This window comes from Ruditapes philippinarum, unplaced genomic scaffold (assembly GCF_026571515.1).
Source record: "Ruditapes philippinarum isolate M1 unplaced genomic scaffold, ASM2657151v2 ctg2707_1_1_1_1, whole genome shotgun sequence".
Lineage (NCBI taxonomy): Eukaryota > Metazoa > Mollusca > Bivalvia > Venerida > Veneridae > Ruditapes > Ruditapes philippinarum.
In genome coordinates this window covers 56,218-78,214 of record NW_026861209.1, presented here as the reverse complement: position 1 = coordinate 78,214, position 21,997 = coordinate 56,218, and the positions used below count along the sequence as shown (strand labels likewise).

At 30.6% G+C, this 21,997-nt stretch overlaps 1 protein-coding gene across 1 annotated transcript; it reads left to right on the top strand.

Moving 5' to 3' along the window:
• Positions 1–5,876: 5,876 nt before the first annotated feature.
• LOC132714879 (neuronal acetylcholine receptor subunit alpha-2-like) lies at positions 5,877–19,002 on the top strand. The gene is made up of 9 exons (XM_060697794.1): positions 5,877–6,037; positions 9,930–10,099; positions 11,371–11,415; positions 12,516–12,625; positions 13,006–13,171; positions 13,708–13,835; positions 14,621–14,871; positions 15,715–15,868; positions 17,068–19,002. The coding sequence occupies exons 1-9, from the start codon at positions 6,007–6,009 to the stop codon at positions 17,363–17,365; spliced, it is 1,353 nt and encodes a 450-aa protein (XP_060553777.1). The 5' UTR covers positions 5,877–6,006; the 3' UTR covers positions 17,366–19,002.
• The last annotated feature ends 2,995 nt before the right edge of the window (positions 19,003–21,997 follow it).

Sequence of the window (21,997 nt, the reverse complement as noted above, 5' to 3'; positions counted from 1 at the left end):
TATTATGAGAGAATTTTTGCAATATCTTTAAGACCCCCCCCCCCCACTTAAAAAAAAGCAACAACAAAACATTTGATTGAGACTGTTTAAATTATTAAAAGCATTGCTTTGTAATTAATGTAAATATGAAAAACAGGATACTGTAATAAAAACTATTTTATACTTGGCAAAGCTCATGAGAGTGTTTTTCGTATCAAAGGTTTCTTCATGGATGTTTCTTGAACACATGATAGATCTGGGCTCCAGCACACCGACAGTTAACCTTGACATCTATAAAGAACACGGTGAATGGGATATCACTGGAACGTCAGTGGTAAACAAGACAAGGCAAGGAGCCATTATTTTGTTAAGCTCAAACTGTTCAAAACTCTCTGTAAATTTAAACAGAGTTATATTTACTCAAACTTTCTGTTAGTTAAAACATGTATATGCTAGATTTAGGCAGATGCTTTCTGGAACTAATCGTAACCGATTTCGTTTGATATTTCGTTTGAGGAAAAATGTTCGTAATCCCAGTAGAACTGGAAACCAAGGCTAGGCCAAAACTTGTTTTTATTGTTGTTGTTGTTTTCTTTTATTCTGGTAGACGTATTTCTAAATGCTGCTCTCCGTATAAAGGAGATATTAATTGAATTGACGACATGTCAATTATTCGATGTGACTTATTTTGTTTCGAAGAGGCTCAAATAAACTGAACATGTCATTCATTTTTTGACGTTTTTGGCGCTCTTTAGGATTTTTTCTCTATTGTATGAGTAAGAAGTTCAAGACCTAATACATCAATAATGATTATATTTATCTATTCGTTTCAGATCATTGAGTGGATATAAGCTGCCAGCAGTAGAGTTCACTCTTAAACTGAAGAGAAAGTATTCATACTATCTGTTGAACATGCTCCTCCCAGTTATCATTCTTGCCACGATGGCACCATTTGTGTTTATTCTGCCTGTTGAGAGCGGCGAAAAGATCGGCTTTGCTCTGACAATTTTATTGTCATTGTCAGTCGTTATGACAATTGTTTCTGACAATATTCCGCCAACATCGACCAATATCTGTGTTCTAAGTATGATTCTATCCAAGTTTTGATAAAAAAACAACATTTTTATTCTAAGTGATCAAAGTGATGAACGACATGTTTAAGATGGCAACTAAATTCAATAAAGAATTTAGTAACTCATTGAAATTCATTTGATTTGCCATCTCTTTATTCATTATTTTATGCTGGTCTACACATAAAATGTAATACTGTAACTTAAGCACTGATTTTAACATTGCCTGTTTGTGTGTTGTTGATTTATCATTGGTTCGTTAGTGGTATTTCTTTAGCATAAGTTAGTCTTTTATTGGCGACTACATGTACCTTTCATGCTGACGTAAAAGATGTAACAATTTTCAACGGTTTTCTTTTCCTTGACTGATATTTGCATGTCGCAGTTGATCAAGTTTTACGTAATAAATAGTGTTTTAATTAAAAGTTTATTATAATGTACCTAAACATATTTACATCACTTCTTAACTCTTACTGTACATGAACACAAAATGCAGACATTGTTAGCTTAACATTTATTTCACCTAAACGAAACTCATATTGTTTCTTGTTTGTTTTCAGGTGTCTATTTGTTATTAACATTTATTCTGTGTTCTGTACAAAACACTGGTTACGGTGCTTGTATGCAGAGTTCATGAGCTCCATAATAAGACTTACATCATGGGCACAACATGCAAGAAAACTGTCCAGCTTCTAGCTAAACTAACAAAATACAGGTTCGTATTCAATCTTAACCTACTGAATCTATGTCCTGTTTTGAACTGGAGCCTTCTATAATCACCATATTTACATGTAACTAAGATTCTGATAATCACCACTTTTAGTCAGTTAAAATGTTTTCTTTATCTATTTTTTTTCTTACAAATAATTGTTATTCTGTTATTTTCTTACTGTTTGTATCACCGTTAGTTAAACACAGATTTGTTCAAATGTCATTTGTCACTTTGTGTGTATTTAAAGTTCAAAAACGGTTTCAGGCGAAGACCAAAAATTGGTGATTATCCTGGGCTAAACGACGAACATGATCCGAAAGTTATACAGGTTGTCAGCCAAGAGAAAGTTGACTTATCCAATAGAAATAACACTGCGTGGACTGAAAATGAAGCTAAAAGGGATGCCGATGACATTAGTGAACAACTTGAAAGTGAATTTACATATGAAGACATGGTTATTATGTCGGAGAAATTCAATTTTTTCATTTTTATTGCATTGACTTTGCTCACAACATTTATTTGTATGATGATTTTGCATACAAATGGAGGAGAATCAATACACTAATTTTCTAATTAAATGAACGATTTGATAGGAGAAAGTTTTTTTTAAATCCACATGCATAAGCTGTGAAATTACTAAACGTACAGACCCTGTTTCCACAAAGATTAAAGGATCAGGGTCAACGAACACATTCGAAAACTCATATATTCTCCATTGTTTATCCTCATAAATCAAATATTTAATATCAACTTGATAAAAATGGACTTGAATTAGCATGTTTATGAAATTCAAGAATAAATTTATTGTTATTTTTGCAAGATATAGGCATTTGACAGTTGATCCAAATAGTGATATTGATCCTTAAATTGATCCTGATTTTAATACGGTGATTTTGTTTTTGTTATTCGTCGATTTTATCCCAAAATAGGTTGTTTCTTTGCAAATCAGCATTTTTGGTTGTTGCGTTTTGAATATGTACCATTTAATTCTTGCAAAATACGACGAATGTTAGTTTTCATAAAATAATGTAAACTAAACCATGACCGTTTGATCCTGATCTTTTCTTAGTGATAACGGGGTCAGGTAATGAAATCATATCAATATTTAATATATGAATTCAATACTAAAATGTACAGTTCTGACAACCTACAACTTACTATGCTGTATCATAAAAATCTTACTTCCTGTAATGTTTTTATTTCTTTAGATCTGAAACTATGAACAGTGTAACTATTTATTCCTTTAAATCTGAAACAATGAACAGTGTTCCTATGTATTTCTGTAATGTTCTTAAATCTGAAACTATGAACAGTGTGACTATGTATTACTGTAATGTTCTTAAATCTGAAACTATGGACAGTGTTACTATGAATTATATTTTAAATCTTAAACTATGAACAGTGTTACTATGTTCTCCTGTCATGTTCTGAAATCTGAAACTATGACCAGTGTTACTATGTTCTCCTGTCATGTTCTTAAATCTGAAACTATGACCAGTGTTACTATGTTCTCCTGTCATGTTCTTAAATCTGAAACTATGACCAGTGTTACTATGTTCTCCTGTCATGTTCTTAAATCTGAAACTATGACCAGTGTTACTATGTTCTCCTGTCATGTTCTTAAATCTGAAACTATGACCAGTGTTACTATGTTCTTCTGTCATGTTCTGAAATCTGAAACTATGACCAGTGTTACTATGTTCTCCTGTCATGTTCTTAAATCTGAAACTATGACCAGTGTTACTATGTTCTCCTGTCATGTTCTTAAATCTGAAACTATGACCAGTGTTACTATGTTTCCTATGTAGTTCTGTAATGTTCTTAGAATAGTGTTACTATGTATATATGTAATGTTCCTAAATCTTTACAATATTACTATTTATTCCTGTAATGCATACTTTTGTGTAATATGTTCTCACCTGATCTATGTAAGAAGCTCAATTTTAATGTGTTTCGGCGTTCAGTGGAGTTCGTTCATTTGAAAAAAATGAAGAACTTCTGAAAAGAAGTCAGATAATAATAACACTTTGATGATATTCACTATTGTAAATGTTTGTAGATGTAAAATATGTTGAATAAAAGTATGTAAACACTAACTATTGTATGTGTTTCAAGTTATAATTTACCCGAAGTGAAGCAAGCTCTAAATACATGAGATACAACTGTAGGATATATACTAAAAAGGAAGATGCTTTATAATGAATATACTCGCTGTATTAATGTAACTTTGATACTTATTTTGATTGAACATCTCGTCTGTCTTTCATAATTGTATTGGAATCGAATTCGGTTCTAAGTGAATATCGGTCATTTTTTTTACTTTTCATTTCATTTAATATGTATTATTTCAATAAGCATTTCAAATATTGACAAGCGAGATCGAGATGATTTATAATGATATATCAACTGTATTCATGTACTAGTAACTAGATACTTCTTTGGATTTTAAACATATTGTCTTGATGATTGTATTCGAATCGAATTTAATTTTGATTCAAGATCTGTCATTTCCAATTGTTTTACATTTCATTTAAAGTGGATTGTCTCAATAACTATTTGAAATATTGATAAGCGAGCTTTTACGCAGTCGTACAATGGCTGCGAACAAATGATGTATTTTGACAAAATTGTTAACAACGTCGTCACGAAGTTGTTTAATGGTTGCAGATGATTGAGAATTGAACCATATTAAAAAAGGCACGATTATAAAACCTTAAAGTTTATATGTTGAATTTTTAAGCTGTCTCGCGTCGCGAGGTTTCTAAGAAGTATAGCATTTGTTAACATAAAGGTTATAGTGAAATTGTTGGGTAATTGCTACTCTGATAATCTGAATAAGACAGTTTAGGGTCGGGACAGGGTCAAATAAAGAGGGATAATGGGTCATGTAAAATATTTGTTCTATCAAGATCACAAAATATTGAATATTGCCTTTTTGAGACTTAAACAATTTCAGCGTGTTCATGCTTAAATGATTTCCTTTATCCATCAATACAAACGAAGCGATGTGTGCTTTTTAATATTTTGGTAACACTTGAAGGGTCTGATGTTTTTAATGACTTATCCACAAAATAGAAAAATTACGGCTATTTAAAGCTCAATTTTCGCTTAATTACGCCTTTTGATTCGCGTTATAACGCCTTTATTCACGTTATGACGACTTTTGATTCGCGTTTTTCGCCTTTTGTTTCGCGTTATAAGCGAATAAGGCGTTATTTCACCTTTGTTTCGCGTTATAATAATAATTTTGATTCGTGTAATTACGCCTTTTGATTAGAGTTATCACGCCTTTTGATTTGCGTAATTACGCTTTTCAATTCGAATTATAACGCCTTCAGATTTATGATTCGCGTTATTACGCTATTGATTCGCATTACTACGTTTTTTTTTGCGTTACTACGCCTTTTGTTTCGCGTTTTTACGCCTTTTGCCTTATAACGCCTTTTTTCGCGTTACAATGCCTTCATTCCCGTTATAACGCTTTTTTGATACTTAAATGCTTTCGTATCGTTGTCTTCAAATAGATGGGTATATAAAAAAGTCAGAAGGTACATAGCAATGCAATCAACAGCTCTTAAGCCAATGGGTTTTGTCCAATGCAAAAACTGTTCCCATTAACAGACGGCGACAACGTGAGAAAATTATTACCTTTTAATTTAACGGAAATATAAAAGGAAACGTGTACATTTAAAATGTGTCCCGAAGTGTCAGACTAATGCACTGTGTACTTGGATTTTTCTTAACTGCTGGCAAAATAAATCTTGTCATTCCACAGTTAATTATACTTCTTGTTTTACAAAAATGCCACCACTTTTTCGTGTACTTAATTTCGTTTAATCTAGACAATATTCAGAATATTTGAACAATGGAAAGTAATGAAAACATGCCTTTAAACAAGTAATTAAGATGGTGTCCAAAAGCTTGAAAAAACCCAATAACTATATCAATAAACAAGCGTGTGTTTTTTCAATGAATGAAAGTCTGCGCCGTTCCAGTGTCATAGTAAAGTAATTAATTACTTTAACCTTCAATAGCTTTAAGAAGAACATTTCACTTACAAGTAAACAAGTAAACACATTTTAAATAAAAAGTATTTTTGTGACACTTGATCCGGCGTTTTGAATCAATATTGTATTTAACACTTGAAATTGAAATATTGTGAGAGTGTAAAAAGGAAACGCTGTTATTGCTATTAGTATATGATAGATAATATCGGCGTAATACTTGAATTATACATTTTTTAAGATGGGTATACGTGATATTGCATGCACTGTAGGTAAGTCTCCACGTTTTTTAGCATGAAATAGATAAATATATTAGAACTGTCGTCACGTGTTGATAATTATTATTTTATTTGATAAAACACTTAAAAAAATGAATCCGACATAAACGAGCACACAAGATATATTTAATCAGACAGCCAGCATTTAGCGAGCGAAGTTGAATTTCTGAACATTAATATCATGAAAATGTTATACATTTTTATGAATGCTTACGTAAAATGATTTAGATATAAAACTAAAGGTTATTAATAAAAAATCCGTTCTTACTCATGGCTATAATTTGTTAAGGTATCTGATGTATGACTGACAATGCTTCAAAAGTCTTCTAAAAACTTACGTTTCTAATCACAAACAATCATACAATAAAAGAGGTAAGAAACAGCAATAGTTTAAAAAAACAAAACAAATGAAAATCATATCTTAATTAATAATTGAGGTTAACTGAAGCATGTATCTGTTTGATTGATGAAACAGAAAACGGGTGGGCTCTAAAACTGTCTATTTTTCATCTATCAATTGGATATCGTTTTATCTTGAAATAATAATTATCTAAATACAATTCTAAACATTTGTACCAACAATATAAAGGAAGTTTACCATCCCGATCTGAAATATAAACATTTAAAGTGAATCGGTCTATAATGGAATGTCTGTTATACATTTATAATTACTCTGATAGTATTTATTATTAGACATAATTGCAAACCGTGAAAGAATTACACACGGAAGCTGTTCAAGTGTGAGATATATGATGGGATATTTCATATAGTTGTATATAAATAACAATTCTACAACACTTAGCGCTTTATCGGCATTTTATTTCAAGCATCATTTCATAAAAACATATCCAAATTATAAATTTCTATTGTTTTAATCAATATTTGAAATACATATGTAAAATGTGCCCATTGTAGACCTTATCACTTTGAAATTGTAAATATACCTTATTTTCACTCAATTAACAGTAAAAAGTATAAAGCAAATTGCAAATATTTCTTACTTTAAGATGATTTTTAAAAACAGTTAAAACCATAATCTACCAAGACCCCAAAAATGAAATGTAAGAACAAATAGGCCCTGTTACAGGCTTGAACCCACGCGCCAAGTAAACTCAGTATCCTCAATGAAAATAAATATTTGTCAGAAGGAGGTTCTGCATAAGGCACCTTATACCTTAAAATTAAAACTTTTTGTGACATTTATCTAAGATACCGGCCATACCGCTGTAATTTAATCTGTTGTAATCTTTTTAAATTAGTAAATCTTTTAATATAATATAATCCATTTAGACAATTAAGCTTGGTTTTGTTACTAAAATTGGATATACTGAGATTATTAATCTACCCTTATAATGTGTTCTTCAACTACTAAATGAATTACGCATGATTTATTTAAAAGTTAACATATAACTTACTAGGTATTTTCTTATTCAAAATTTAGTCACAATAATCAGCCAGAAGTTAAGGTCCATTCAACTTTTGGAGCTGAATTAAAGGTAACTATAATTTTTAAGGTCAAAAGTGCTGTATTTTATAACTTAAGTTATAAAAAATCACGCTTAACCAGAATATAACATGTATAAAGGGCAAATTCGAATGTAAGAGATTATACTGCTTCCTTCAGAAAGCAAATATGTTCTATAGTCAGACAGCATCTGTTTGTATAAAGCGCGCTTTGTAAATTCTTCTCTTTAATAATATTAAGGAATCAAATCTCCGTTGACGTTTCTATTAAAGCATAAATTCATAAATAATTATCTTATTCTGGACAGAAAGCAAAACATTTTTCAAACGATAAATATAGCATTCACGTCAGTTGCAAATTCCATTGAACACATGTATTGATAGTTATCTGAATATCAGGATAATGAGAGCGAATAGCTTTTTAGAAAGTCGTAGACTCATGCTACGTAGATGATTTGTTTTCTAATTATTTATATTGATTGCTGCTTATATAAAAGACGCGGGCAATAATAATATTAAATGTCATAAAAGAATCACAAACGAGTAATTTTTCATAGTCGTTATCAGTTAATGAGTTAGGTATTAATTATTTACTATTAATGATCGATAAAGCATTATAGAAATCATCATAGTAATGAGATACCTTTGAAAAACGTTGAAACGAAACAATACAAATATTTGCGAAACAGTACGGAAATAATTGAAATACCAAGCAATACCCGACACTTTGTGATGAAATCTATTAAAACAACGATTTACAATTATGAAAATTGATTTTGTTTCTTTCAGAAATAAAGTCCTTAATTAGAAATAATTTGTCCTGACTGGGTGATAGAAATCAACTCCAGTTTAACGAATATCCCTGGTTGACAATTACAGAACAATTACTAGTTTTTAAATTTCTATAAAGGTTACATTCTAGGGTTTATATAATGTATTGTTTTTTAACATGAAATGTTATCAGTATAGATGATTGCATGTTTGATGTTTGATCATGAGACTAGGTATTTAATATTCAGACATTCGATTTGACTTGAAGTGCAAAAACTTGTTCATTGGATAAGTAGAAATGTTCGGCCACATGTTATCGCAAATTTGAGTTTAAAAATATTTATTTTAACAAATTCACAAGCATATGTCATTTTACACCACAATATACATGGATTTGTAAACAAGCATTTCAATTATATTCGCAATTTTTATCGTTAAGGCTGTGGGCCAGGTTTATTTATCATACTAACTTTGGGGGCATTTTGTTCACCGTAATGTTCTTAAAATATATGATCTTGGAAACAGTTTGCTGTTACAATTTGCCATTGGCGCGTTACGAAAATATATTGCCTCCGTTTTTTTTCATTAGGTGCCCAATGTAAACTCCATCTGTGATCAACAATCTTACAAAATCCAGTACCCGTGACATCATCTTGCATTTTTGACCATAGGCTTAACATAGTAGAAATGCACTGAAACATGTGCTTAATTTTTAGTCCTCTTTGAGGAAAGACTATTCAATTAGCTCTTTGTTTCAAATCAGGTTTCCTAACCAATGCTGAAAAATATAGTAAGTGAATGTTCCCACATCCATTTTGTCATTTTTGACTATACTAGTGATTAATATACTTGTTATCCTTCAAATCATTGGTTACTTTCTGTGAAAAAACAGACAGAAAGTAAATGTTTTTTTAGTAGTAAAATCCTATATCGTCGCCAAAATGTAAATGTCTTTTATACGGAGGTTTTTTACTTTATGACAACTTTAGCGAACGTCCTTTAACAGGGTCAAATAAACGTTTTTGTGGTAATTTTCAACTTTTACAGCCATATTAATGTTTCCTTAGATTATCTTCAAACTTTATACTAATGTGTAATATTTGATTTAAAATTTGATAACTGCGGCTTTTGGCGGCAATATTTTATAAGCAGAACCTCAATACCAGGTTTAAAGGAATCGTATTTATTTCATGAGCCATGTTCCAAGATTTTTGTTTTCACAACTAGTGCACAATTCGCCCTTTATTATGTGTTACATTTTTGTACAACTAAAAGCATTATTTCAATTGAATAAATTTCAAATTATTCATGTAGATCTACACATGAAGTCTTTTTAAGTTTTAATATCATTTATATTACAAATATAATTTTTTATCATGTCTGTTAGTCTTTGCCTACAAATTAATCTTTTTTGTAGAAAGATATTCCTTTGAAAATGTTTCAGTAGTAAAGATAAATAACTAATTAATCAAGAATAGCTCAACTTTGTGTCAAAAACCTGAATAGACACGTTTAGAACTAAACAGTTCTATACATAAAGCAATTAACTTAAAATTAATTAGGAAAATTGTTAGTAGGGTTGATAACAGGCCTTATATTTTAGGGATAATTCGAGTATCTTAATAAGTTAACAACGATGTGTTCATTTCAGTATGTTGTCTTAGCATTTTCCAAGAAGAAGTAGCCAGTCAGAGAGTCTACACAGTAAATGATACAACTACGTTACAAAAAGACATGTTGGCTAATTACGATAAGAAACAAAGACCACAGTCACAAACAAACCTTTTGTTGGAATTTGGACTGTTGCATATATCTGAACTGGTAGGTTTCAGTTTTGTCGATGTTTTGGCTTTCTTTAGCTCTATTCCATATTACTATTTCAGGAATGTAATACCTCGTGTTTTATAAAATATAATTAAATAATTCAATAAATCTTGCAGAGCATATGAAAGAAACGTTGCGAGAATTCTATATTTTATATGGTAACTTTAAAAAACAATACAAAAGAAATTTAATATGAATTGTATATGCGTTATTAAATTGCAAATACAATTATCACATTTTATTAAATGATTAAAAGAACAAATCTTTATTTTATCGTTTTCAAAAACATACACGCAGTATTTGCCATTACAAACCGGAAAAATATGTCCATGGCAAAAGTTTATTTTGGCAGTTTTTCTTTTATTAATTCGACATTGCAAAAATTGCAAACAAATACAACGCAAAAACTCATTCAAGTCGGTAAGATATTTAAGGAAATTTATACGTTAACAATAAGTTGACACTTATTGTTTGGTTTTATTTACCTGTCTTACACGGTCGATGCACACAGTATATTAATCTTCGGTAGATGTTCGGTAAGTTCCGTGAGATGTACGCTGTACGATGCAATTTAATTTAATTTGTATCTCTAAACTAAGTGTACTCAACGTAATAGCGCAATAGGGTAAATCACGAGTTTATAATCTACTTGCCACGCGTGTTTTAAGTTCGAGGCCGCGTTGGTATATGTTTTTTTCTTATTAATACTTTCAACATTGAATCTATATATGATTTTTTATGTTGTTCGTTTTATTTGATTATGTTTTACTTAATTTTGTTATGTATATACTCTTTTTAAATAAAATGTTTTTTTAAGAATTCATGTTTAAAATTAAAACGGATTAAATTCAAAAAAATGTCTTTTCAATGCCTTAAAACACACTACAAATCTGTTCCATTAAAATATACTGCCAAAATAAAGAAAAAGTACTAAAACAATGGCAATAGTAAGGATCGAACCACAGACCTCTCAGTTATCAGGCATTCTCTTTACCGACTGTGCTATTGTGAATTAACGAAAACCTTCACATTAAGCTGGCGTGACTTTCAATCCATGACTAATATACTACACATTAATTCTCGTAAACTACACGGACCAAACCGAAAGCGGATCGAATATTTAAATGAGTCCTATAATGTATTCATAATTGACAGGTCAATAAAATCAGACTATATCATGGTTGAATAAATATAAATTATTAAGACATTTTAGATAAAATATATTTTTATATAACTTTATTTTTCATAATTTCATTCTATATTTTCAGGACATTGTAACTCAACGTTTATTCAGTATGGGTTTTCTTTTAATTGTAAGTAAACAATTGTGATTTAAAGGCACTTATCTGGTTCATTGAAAATAAAAAGAACCATATATCCATGTATACAGAAAATATGGGTCGTGACGTGTCAGTTCAACGGTTGCGAGAAAAGTCTCCTTTACCTTTCACGAATTAACAAAAATGTTACACCATTTTTACAATGAAGATAAATATTTTAAAACTATTAGCTGTTTGTTTTTATCTCACATTTGGTCAAATTAAATGCTCCAATAAAAATATATACATGTCTTATATACACTAATTACCATATGACTGTGACTATAATTACAATATAGGAAAATTAGTATGTATCTTACAAAACAAAACAAGATGCAGTTGTATTACATTAATATGTAAAATTTATGTTCGCAAAGTTTTTTAATTGATTTGCCGTGCTTTGCATTCAAAACACTGCATTCAATGTTATAAATAATAATCAAAATAAACAATAGCTTTCCTTTACATTTTATATCAGAATGGCCAATGGTACTCCCAAAACTTTTGAAATGACAAATGTAAGTTTGAATATAGAAATGAACTCCAGTTTCAACTTAAAAATATAATAATTGTTTTATAAAATCCATACAACATTTCGACTAGAATTCTTCATCTTACAGGAAGAGACGTCAAGAAGTAATACACAAATCGGCGTACTTATTCAATATACAGGATCTTAATAAAAGATACCAAATCACATGTAAAAGTGCAGTAAAAAGAAATGTAAAATGTAAAAATTATCAATGATACCACGACAATTTCTTCTTAAATTCAATACTTCCATGTAGATATTACAGGAAGTCAAACTGATATTAAATTGCCTTTGGCCGGAAAAAATAGCTACTAACGGATTGACATGGCTTTATACTGTTGGTAAAATGTATAATCGCCAAACCAAGTTACACAATTAGTCCAATGAACTTGAAAGATTAGTTAAATTTCTTATATCTATGATAGAAAAGAAAGACTGATTAATCAAACAAACAAAGTCTTTAAGTAATAGTTTTAGTAAATTAATAAAACAAAAAAACATACACACACATTTTATGTTGTCATATTTCTCTTTCTACATAATTTCAAACTTTTTTTTCCAGGACTGGAAGGATGACCGATTGCAATGGACACCTTCAAATTACGGAAATATAACGGCTTCTATGTTTAGACTTTCTGACATATGGATCCCGCCATTAGTTTTGAGTAATGCGTAAGTTATGTTTTAGTTACAATCAAGCTCGCCTTTTCCTATCAACGCGTAGGTTTCTAGAACCAACCTCACTTTTTTCTTTCAATGATTTGTTTTTAAAACCATAAAATCGTACATTCGATATAAATTTTATGTAATTACCAGTTTCTGAAAAGTTTAATATATTAATAAACGCTCACACACTCATTTAAACGTTTGTGTTTTTATATATATTTTTAAAATATATTTTTGTTTTTCTTTCTTCACAGTTTCTACTTTTGTTTGTTCATCGTATACTGTTTGTATCGTGTGTGTATACCATTTTGAAATTATATCGTTTTAAAAACATTTACCTGAATAAACTTGTGTATATATTTATTATAAAATAAAACAAAATTCAGAGCTGACGAACTAAAGATACTAGGTGACAATTCTGATTTCGCAAGTTCTCCTGTATATGTGGCTTCAACAGGGGATGTCGTATGGATGGCACCTGCCAGTTTTGTAGCACAATGCACAGTCAACATTAAATACTATCCATTTGATTCACAAAGCTGCAAGTTAGTGGTAAGACTTTTTTCACTTACTATTGCTTTGACATTAATTGTCACCACTTAAAGAACATATTTATCTAAAAATATAATTATTTCAAAACAACATTTACTACAATCAATGCCTAAGGCGTATCACCATTCATGTCCCAGTCATGCGATAATTTCTTTCAGTATTTTGAAAAGAAAAAAAAAGAGTGAGCGAATGATCTGAAACTTTGCACCCAAATATTGGTCTAACCCCTCATTAAAAAAAAAAAAAAAAAAACAAACTAGAAAAGCAATTATGACACATTTGAATAGGACAATGAAAAATGTAAATACAGCATTTTGATGCTATCGTAATAAGCAGTGAATTGGTGCACGCATCGAGTTTTTTTCACAAAATTCTGGAAACATCATTCATTAATTCTTATAGCGTTATAAAATTAAGGAAATCGAAATGTAGCAGAGAATCAATTCAAATGTGTTCGTCTCTGCACAAGTACACTGACAAACTTGTCTGTTGAATATTAATCAGTAAAGTTGTAAAAACAATGTTTTTTATTGAAGGTTTCATCTTGGTTGTTTCTTGAATTTATGATAGACCTTGGTGCAATGTCACGAACCATCAATCTTGACATTTATGAGGAACACGGCGAATGGGAAGTCACTGGGACATCAGTAACAAACAGAACAAGGTAAGCAAAGTGTTAACATCACTGTTTTAAAAATTGGGACAATTATGAACAATAATAATGCACAGGTTTCAAAATGAAAAATGAAACATCTTACATGACCTTTAGCACCAGCTTAACCTGTATTCAATACTTCACAAATTTTGTACTGACTCCTTAGAACCAGGAATTTATCAGAACACTGAGATAAACGTCGAGCAACCAATATTAAACAGCTGCCACCACACACTCAACATTTGCTGTTGTTAACTTACATATATCTGAAATGTTAAAACCACTTTTGTAACTTGAGTTTTGCAAAACCATGAAATTGAAGACTTGGTGTTATTGAGTCTTTCAAATTTCTACAGGTTTGATTTCTTATATATATGTTTTCATCATCCAATCCTATAGTACCCTCATTTACCTACGCAAATGTAATATTTTAGTGTACATGTACGAGCAAGCATTATTTAGACCTGTCATTAGCATTTGGACATAATTAAAAAATATACATTTATCATTAAAACATATTAATACTTATTAATTATATGATGCATGAAAACAATTGGTTTCAGTTTTGTATTGTTAGCTTTTGGTTTTTTATTGACTCAAGCAAATGCTCGTATTGATTAACAACATCCTTGTTTTCTTTGTGAAAATATGAATACAACATCTCTTAACGGTAATATTTTGTTACTAGTACTTCCCCCTTTTGTCAATACTTTGTTTCTTTGCGTCTGAAAACTGACAACATACACTGACTTTTACACTCGATTGTTATGTTTGTTTTAACTTGATTGTTTTAGATCACTCAGTGGTTACCAGCTGCCAGCAATAGATTTCACTCTTGAACTGAAGAGAAAGTATTCATACTATCTGTTGAACATGCTCCTCCCAGTTATCATTCTTGCTACGATGGCGCCATTTGTTTTTATTCTGCCGGTAGAAAGCGGAGAAAAGATTGGCTTTGCTCTGACAATTTTATTGTCATTGTCAGTTGTTATGACAATAGTTTCAGACAGTATACCGCCGACATCAACTCATATCTGCGTTCTGAGTAAGTTATATATGCATCGATAACGTGTGTTTAAATTCTTAAACTCTACACTAGATGAACAAATCATTTTGCAGCCAATGTTTACAACTTAGTACAACAACAACAGATATGGATTGGATTAAAAAATATTTTCATATATTTATCTTTCTTTTCAATTTCTGAACAAATTCATTCATCGGATAGTTTTGTTTTAACATGTACTTCTCGTAAAGTCTTTTATCCATAAATTACCATGACATATATTATAAACAGGGTATGAAACTGTGTACTCAAACATCATATCATAGCGCGATTGATTGTTTGCGTATGTCAAAATATAGCTGTTTTAGCGGCTATTATATGATACACACATTTGCTGTGTTAAATAGAAAGTCTGAAATCAGTCTTGAGACCAAAACTGAGCCAATTTTGCATTTCATAGAAGACTCTTATTTTATGACTCTTCTGAATAGCAATAAAGATGAGCAACAACACATTGTGAATATAAAAATCTGTCATTGTATTTCTTAACTTTTATCAGCAAAATGAATTTAATTATTGTCTTCCGTCTTTGACTGAAGATAAAATTTTTTATCGAAACAGCCTCAAGATAATCCTGAAGTTGGTTTTATGTCTTAGACTTTAGGATACACTTACGACACTTTATATAAAACGCAACCCTGAGTTCTTCAAATTAGATTAGGAAACGGCATTCAATAAATACCTTAATGCCTAATTAATACGTTTTTGTTAATTAAATTTTAAGTACTTATTAAACGCGAAATAAGAAAATGCAGACTTTATCGATATGATTTGTATGCAAGTTATCATATATATTAATCATTTAATTATATTTACTTTCAGGTGTATATTTATTAATGACATTTATTCTGTGTTCTGTACAAACACTGGTTACGGTGCTTGTATGCAGAGTTCACGAGCTCCATAATAAGACTTACATCATGGGCACAACATGCAAGAAAACTGTCCAACTTCTTGCTAAACTAACAAAATACAGGTTTGTATTCAATTTTATTCCGCTGAATCTATGTAATTTGTTTGTCCTGTTTTGAAATTGAAGCTTTTTATTTAAACAATAATAAGGGATTTCGATATCAAAATATAAAATATAAGCTATCAGTACAACAATGATTTCATTTGGTCATACTGGTCATACTGCAGGAATGTTCCTGTATTCCTCATTCTTGAATACTGTATAATCACCCTTAGGATATGTTGCATGTTTTTTTTAAATTAGTTTTTTGACGTCTTCTCTGTGATATGCAGACTTCATATCCTCTGATCCACTTTCGCCATTTTTTGTTTTTGTTTAAATGGTGAATTCTGCTTTAGTCCGTGCTAGGTGGGACGTGGATGGTAGCTTGCACCAATATCGTCCATAAACAGGCTCAATCAAACCGATCTTTTCACATTTTTCATTTTTTGTCATTCTGGGGTTTTTTTGGTTTTGGTTTTTTTTTTGTTGTTAAAATTTTTTTTCCCAAAACTCGTTAAATAAAACACTATCTTTCCCGGGTTAGTATGCTTGTGTTGTTGATTCTAACATTACAATGCAGGAAATGTATATTTTATATAATGTAAATATTCGAAATTGTTTTTCAACTATAATACAAAGGCTCCTTGTAAATTATCACCTTCCATCCGCTGATACTTGTAATACAATGACAGTTGTTTAATCTTTTATTAACATTTATAGTTGTTGTGTAAAGTAATCCTTTACATAATGACCACACTAATTCCTGCAAATAGATTTCTGTTTGAAATTGGCGGATGCAATTTAATTGTATTGTTTTAGGTTATTGGTGATCCGTACAAAAGAAATTCATTATGTCGGGGTAAAGTCAATTATTATTGGAAGTTATAGTTTGGTTCAAGTACTCACGGTGGTACAGTGGTATCATGTGAATTTCTTTTTTATTTTCTGATACATGTCTATATTATTGTTGTGAAAACGAGGTATTATATCGTTGGAACAGAAAATTATATTTTGTGAACAAGATATTACATGTACATGTATGTCGTGAAAACAATACATATATCGTGGACACGAAGTAAATCGTTGAAGTAAGGTTTCATATAAAATATCACTGATGCTATATTGTAAACATTACGTTAATACAATTTTAGGACCAAAACAGCATCAGTCAAACGAATATTTTATTATTGTTTGCAATCTAAATCCGCTCTCGCTTTCAGACGAAGACCCAGAGGTGATGCCTTGTCCGAGGTAAAAGATGTACATGGTATCAAAGAGACTCAAGTTGTCACCCAAGAGAAAATTGACTTATCAAAAAGTAAAGGCACCGCTTGGGCTGAAAATGAAACTGATAAACCAGAGGATGATAACTTAGACGAACAACTTGAATACACATATGAAGACATGGTGATCATGTCGGAGAAATTCAACTTTTATGCTTTTACTGTCTTGACCTTACTCACAACAATTATTTGTATGATCATTTTGGAAACGAATGGTGGGGAATCAGTGAAATAGCTAAACTATATTGTTGTACCCAAATGATATTAATTTGTATACATATTGTGTTAACAAACACGGTCATACCATAACAATTTCACAACAAGTCACGCGTTGTATTCACCCTACAAGTAAGGGCTTCGTTGGCAGACCGTTTTAAAGACCTGTAAAATTGGAGGTACGGCTTCAGAAATTAAAATGCAATTATGCCCATATATTTTTCTTTTAGCTTTTATGCTCATTAGTGATTTTTTTTTTAAGAAAGCAACGTAATTCGAAAAATATCATTAACCAGCTGAATAAGTGTAAGAAAATATTCTGTTATGAATTTGGAATAATATTGGATATATCGTAATATCAAAATACAGAAATAGAGCCCCCGACAGTATATAACCTTGTCGGAGTGCACAGATATGCATGAACGCCGGTCAGGCTTTATAATGGTGGCACACGCTGATCACTTTCGGTTCCAGCAGGTTAAGGACGTGATATGTTTTAAGAGTGATATACTCGCAATGTATTGTGTATTGAATTCAAAAAAATGTTAATGTTTGATTTTGCTTGCTTGAAATTTCAAACACCCCTCCACTCAATATAATTAAAATTTGGTCAGATATCGAACTCCTTCAGGAATTATTTCCAGTAAAATCGGTTAAATGAAACATTTCACATTTCTGTTTGTTTATTTAATATGATATAGAGACGTATCTCAGTTATTCTGCTGTCCATCTTTACCTTTATTACAAAAAGTGCAAGGCAATCACCTAAAACACTTTGTATAATTATCTTAATATAAGACGTATCTCATTTTCTGGTACAGGTAATAGTGTTCCATATTAATCGTCATCAGTTATGAATGACATAAAGCGTTGTCATCAACTTATTTATACTAGGTCGTTTAATCAAGATAGTGATGTCTGTTAACAGAATAAGTATTCCATTGTGCTACACTGTATTTCTATAGCAATGTCACACAGTATGCACAATAAGAACTGCTTCAAAATACACGTTTTATTTTATCATGCATTTTCTACTATCAATGTATAGTGATGTTTCTTTGAATATCGTTCTTGTTAATCAGTATCTGCTATTTATTTTGACGGTTGATCATTCAAGATGTTACTCTAATACCATTTATAAGACGACAAAGGACTAGTAATTATTGAGCTTTTTATCCTTTTCATATACAGAGTACACCTTATTTGGCCGTAAAAATCACAAATTAATATATCTTTATACAAGTACTACCTATAGTAGATTTTATTTAGAGCATAGTTCTTTATTTCCAAATATTATGTGCCGAGCAATAGCTCCAAACGTTGTATTTAGGTCTCTTATAACCATCTCGTTCACAGCTTCCTCATTCTTTCTGCTGTAAAGATGAACGCCGTAAAGTTTTGACCAATCAAATACTAGTAAACGAAGTCCATGTTTAAATATTGCAACACCATACAGACTGTAAGGTCTTGAAATTGTCTCATTTTCAACGTGTATTAAATCTGTGAAATTTGTAGCCAACATGTAAGGGTATCGCATAGCACTATAGGAGTAGGAATCGTTTATATAGTGATACTTATAACCATCAAGCCATTTTTGCATAAACGTGGAGTTTCGTTTTGCCATAATATACGAAGAATCAAGGTGAAAATGTGGTCTTAAATAAGACATAGTGCATGGATACTGTCGTAACAAGTCAACATCTCTCATAAGTACCATGTCCATATCTAAATATATTCCTCCATACTTCAACAAGGCTTCAATACGAATAACATCACTTAAATTATTGATGTGTTTCACTTTCTTTCCGAATATCTTCTTGGATTCAATAAGTCTTTCAATGTGAATTTCTTCGGATATATATTCATAATAAACTTCCAATATAAACCTTGCGGTAAAATATTTCCATGGATCAATATCAAGCAGGGACGGACGAATTGTAAAGCACTTATAAAACTAAAAATCCATAAAAATCAAATTTGACTTTAAGTCCATACCACACGTAATGCACAATCTTCGGAACTGTCATTTTATCTGTACAACATTGTTTGATATAATAATCGACACAGTCACTTTCATGTGATATTGTTTGTATTTGGTTTCGCTTATGCAGGTTAGTTGTTCCGCATTTGATGTAGATTACAGGAGGATGGTTCGTAAAACGATAGTTTCTCAGATCAAAACTTGGACAAACAAGTCTCTTTTTATAAGTCCATGTACCCCAGTCAGTCGTTATGGGATTGAAGTGTTGTGAAACATCAGATAATCTGAGGGCACATTTATCTTGGTTAGATTCACTGTACAAGTCTTTGTTCAATTTTTGTGGACCTTTTAAACTATTTATTGCTTCTTTCATTATCCCATCAGAATCTTCTGTAACAGTACAAAAATATGTATCATTTAATTGACAGAGAAAAGGTTGAAACCTCAAAGAACGGCTCGAGAGATCATAGTTGTGAATTAACAAATCCTGATACAAATAAGATTTACTATTGTCATAGGGTCGGGCCAACATTTAACAAAGACTACAAAGTATTTTGTTTTGTTATGCAACATTATGGCTTTATTTATGTAAAAGCAAAAGGTCACTTCCCATTCCATTGTTAAAATGTATTTTCTCCCGTGTTACATGTCAGAAAATCTACATAAATTATGTCATCAGTCAAAACCAAAATACCATATTGATTGAATTTTAAATATCTGGTTAATGTTAAACGCTTCTGGTGTTTGTATTTTAACAAATAAAATAAAAACTTTGTTAATAAGTGAAAATCCGACAAACATAAGCAACATACAAATTACTCACGATTAGATTTATCTCCTTTTATTATTTGTTTTCGATATAAAAAAGACCTTCCTGGTACATCAAGGAAACAATGAAGCAAATTTAAACATATAACTATAGATAATGATCGAATAGACGAAAACTTTATGCGAAAACATGCAGTCCTCATTATCACTCTATTATGTGCAAATAAAGAGGGATTAGGAAAACACTCGAAGAATAATCTTAAGAACTTCTTTTTTTGATACAGCACATGTTGCAATCTAGAAAATGATTTTCGTAATATGCGTGTGCATTTTTGCTAGTAATGTCAGGAAAAACTTCTACTACAAATCGCTGTCTATTTATTTTAATATCGTATCATATTTTGTTTTCTCTTTCATTCTTGGTATCATATTGAAATTGGACAGTTTTCGGCTACAGAAAATATAAAATGTCGGAATTGAATCATTGAATTTGGTAGAAACAGAATAACATTTCTTATTAATATGCCTAAAATATTACAATTTACATAGAAAGATTTTTAAACGATGGCCTACAATGCCGAAGTTTTAAACACTTACGTCAAGTACAATCATCAAAACAATTAATATCTTGGCAAGTAATCTGTATAGGGACACATGTACACTCATTAAAGTTTATGCATTCTGATAAAAGGGAGATAACCACAACAATAATTGCTTAGTACATACAATGGTTATGTCATCTTAGAAAAAATGTTAACTGCCGTTTAATATGTCATTTTCTCTTACCAGACTTTGAGCTGAAAACAAAATGTATGAATTAATGAATATTATGTAAAGGGAGATAACCCCAACAATAATTGTGCAGTACATACATCGGTTATGTCATTTTAGAAATAATTGGTAGATGATGAGATACGAGTATTAAAACGTTAACAAATAACTTTGACTTTGATTAACATGTATAAGTATTTTTATTCAATATTTTGTCTGCATAAAGTAACATATTCATACTTTGAATTATTTACAAATCCTGTTAGATAAAGTCATTACACTTTACACCGCAATTCATTTGACTGTATGACTGTAAATTGTATATGTACAATTTTGTCATGAATTAAATATATGTTCTGTTCTGTTATGTTGTGATATTTACCCACTAACTTCATGAATCGTTGTCTGTGAAATGTATTGGTCAACTCCAATGAATTCACTTTTATTAAATAATTGGAAAACAAAACAAGCAAAATTTATTGGGAAATAACAATAATATATTCACTTCAATATAAAAGTTGTCTTGTCTATCATATGTAAATTTAACACTCCTATCACTACCCCGGGAATCAACACTGAGAAACTGTATGTTTTTGGTAAACGTCATGATACCTTCAGACTGTCGAAAAGATAACGGTTTAGAGATGCACAAGATGACGCTTCAAACGAGACACGAAACTTTCGTCCAGCAATAACTCAAGGTTGCCAATTAAACAAGAATCAGTTTATAACTAAACAAAGGAGAATGCGTTCAATAATCAAGATCTTATACCCTGTTTTATACATAGTTTGAAGATATTTCAAATTACAAATATGAATGTATGTCTGAAATTAGTATCTCAGTAGCCAGAGAGAAACAAAACTTCTTTGTCAAAAAAAATATTTTTTTTATAAATGCGATACCAATAAGTGACAAAATATTATTTGCTGACTACAATATTCCAAACACATCAATGTTGAATCATTCACGAATGTAACATAGTCAACTACGAGATCACGTTTTTTATGTAAGTTAATTAATTATTTTAATCAGTTAGTTGATACTTCTTTGTGCTACAAGTATTTTTAACCTCTGTAGATACATACATGTAACATCTAAATCAAGAGTTGTTATACATGTCTATGCAAATA

What these genes read in the sequence shown, in the direction of transcription:
- LOC132714879 (XM_060697794.1), top strand. Translation starts at nt 6,007, where the DNA reads ATGGGTATACGTGATATTGCATGCACTGTAG. An exon ending in GTATGGGTTTTCTTTTAATT is followed by an intron (nt 11,416 to 12,515) that starts GTAAGTAAACAA and finishes TTTTTTTTCCAG; the next exon opens with GACTGGAAGGATGACCGATT. An exon ending in CACAAAGCTGCAAGTTAGTG is followed by an intron (nt 13,172 to 13,707) that starts GTAAGACTTTTT and finishes TTTTTATTGAAG; the next exon opens with GTTTCATCTTGGTTGTTTCT.